Genomic DNA, 1,638 nt, shown 5'->3' with positions numbered 1-1,638 from the left:
CTGCTAAGTGCTGATAAAGGAGCAGTTTTAGTCCACATCCATGGATTTATTGCTCAAGAAAGTCTGGGCAGAGAGCAGGATGCTTGGTGCACAAATGATCCCAGGTGCTCCTGATACCCCCATTGTCCCAGGTCCAATTCTCGGCGTTGCCCATGGCACTCCAGGACAGGGCATTCCCCCCTCCTGGCACCACAGCACTGTAGCCAGGGCAGAATTTCCTGCCAGGCACAGCAAATCCTCTTGTCCCTGCGTCTGGCTGCACCCCTGCGCCTGATGCCCCCATTGGCCCAGGTCCAATTCTCGGCGTTGCCCATGGCACTCCAGGACAGGGTATTCCCCCCTCCTGGCACCACAGCACTGTAGCCAGGGCAGAATTTCCTGCCAGGCACAGCAAATCCTCTTGTCCCTGCGTCTGGCTGCACCCCAAGCCCGTCCATCACCCCATAGCCATATGGAGGTGTGCCAAGGAGGTGCCAGTAGCCCTGCCCCATGGCCTTTGTGCAAGCTGCCCAGCAGAACACCTTTTTTTTTGCTGAACCCCTCCACACGCCCTGGGAGGTCTGATCCTGGTCCAAAGTCCTTCCCTGGATCTGCTGGAGTTGCAGATACTGCCAGCGGCTTTGGGCTGTCGGATCGCACCATGCAGCTCCTGACATTCCTCACCCTGTGCCTCTGGGCAGGGCTCAGCACTGCTGTCATCCCAGGTGGGGACAAGGATGGGGATGGATGCCTGGCTTGCTGCAGTGGGTGCCTGGGGAAGCAGGGCATCAGCCTGGCTGGCCACAGGGAGAGACTGGGGAGGGGAGCCGGGACTATCCAGCTGTGCAAGGGTTAATGGGGGTTACCTGTGCTTTTCTGGTGTCCTTGAGTCAGTTTTCCCCGGGGGGGTTGAGTTCCTGCTTGTTTCTGGGCCGAGGGATGATCTGGGTCCCCCTGGGATGTGAGTACCCTGCGGGGATGCCTCAGGGAGTGCCTGCTGGTGAGCTGGGGCTGATGGATATTTGCCCTGTCCCAGCGGAGGAGGAGAATCCATCCTTCTGGAACAAGCAAGCGGCCCTTCAAAATCAAGCCCCGGATAGGCCAAGCCGAAAACCTCATCCTCTTCCTTGGGGATGGTGAGTCCTGCTGGCAACCCAGCAGGCAGACTGGCATGGCCAGTGCTCTGCTGAGTGGGGTGTGGGGAGGGCACCTGGTCCAGAGGGTGACTGGGACCTTCTTCCTCCCCCAGGATTCGGAATCCCCACCATCACAGCCACCCGCATCCTAAAGGGGCAGCTGCAGGGGAAGCTGGGCCCTGAGACCCCTCTTGCCCTGGATGCTTTCCCCTATGTGGCTCTCTCCAAGGTAAATCCCACCATGTTGGACAGGGGTCAGGGTGATCCTGGGCATGGAGCCGCCGCAGTGCCCATGGGGCTGCTGGCACCCCAGGGATGTATGTGTGTGGTGCACGGGGTCCCTGCCCATCCCACACTTGTCCTGGGTAAGCGAATGAGCATGGCAGGGGGTGCTGGGGAGTGGGAGCACCCTGCTGTATGCTTCTGCCAGCCACCCCTGACCTGAGCCCATCTGTCCTTGGCAGACGTACAACGTGGACCGGCAGGGCGCCACGCACGCGGGGCAAGGCCACGCCAGTCACCG

At 60.8% G+C, this 1,638-nt stretch overlaps 1 protein-coding gene across 1 annotated transcript in view; it reads left to right on the top strand.

Moving 5' to 3' along the window:
- The first annotated feature begins 640 nt into the window (after positions 1-640).
- The window catches only part of ALPI (alkaline phosphatase, intestinal), a 2,912-nt gene continuing 1,914 nt past the window's right edge, over positions 641-1,638 (top strand). The window contains 5 exon segments of the mRNA XM_009079847.1: positions 641-704; positions 1,016-1,055; positions 1,057-1,115; positions 1,229-1,344; positions 1,580-1,617. Coding sequence (XP_009078095.1) covers positions 641-704; positions 1,016-1,055; positions 1,057-1,115; positions 1,229-1,344; positions 1,580-1,617 — 317 coding nt within the window.

This window comes from Acanthisitta chloris, unplaced genomic scaffold (genome assembly GCF_000695815.1).
Source record: "Acanthisitta chloris isolate BGI_N310 unplaced genomic scaffold, ASM69581v1 scaffold18508, whole genome shotgun sequence".
Taxonomy (NCBI): Eukaryota; Metazoa; Chordata; class Aves; order Passeriformes; family Acanthisittidae; genus Acanthisitta; species Acanthisitta chloris.
The sequence above is the reverse complement of the archived record's forward strand: the minus strand, read 5'-3'. Positions and strand labels throughout refer to the sequence as shown.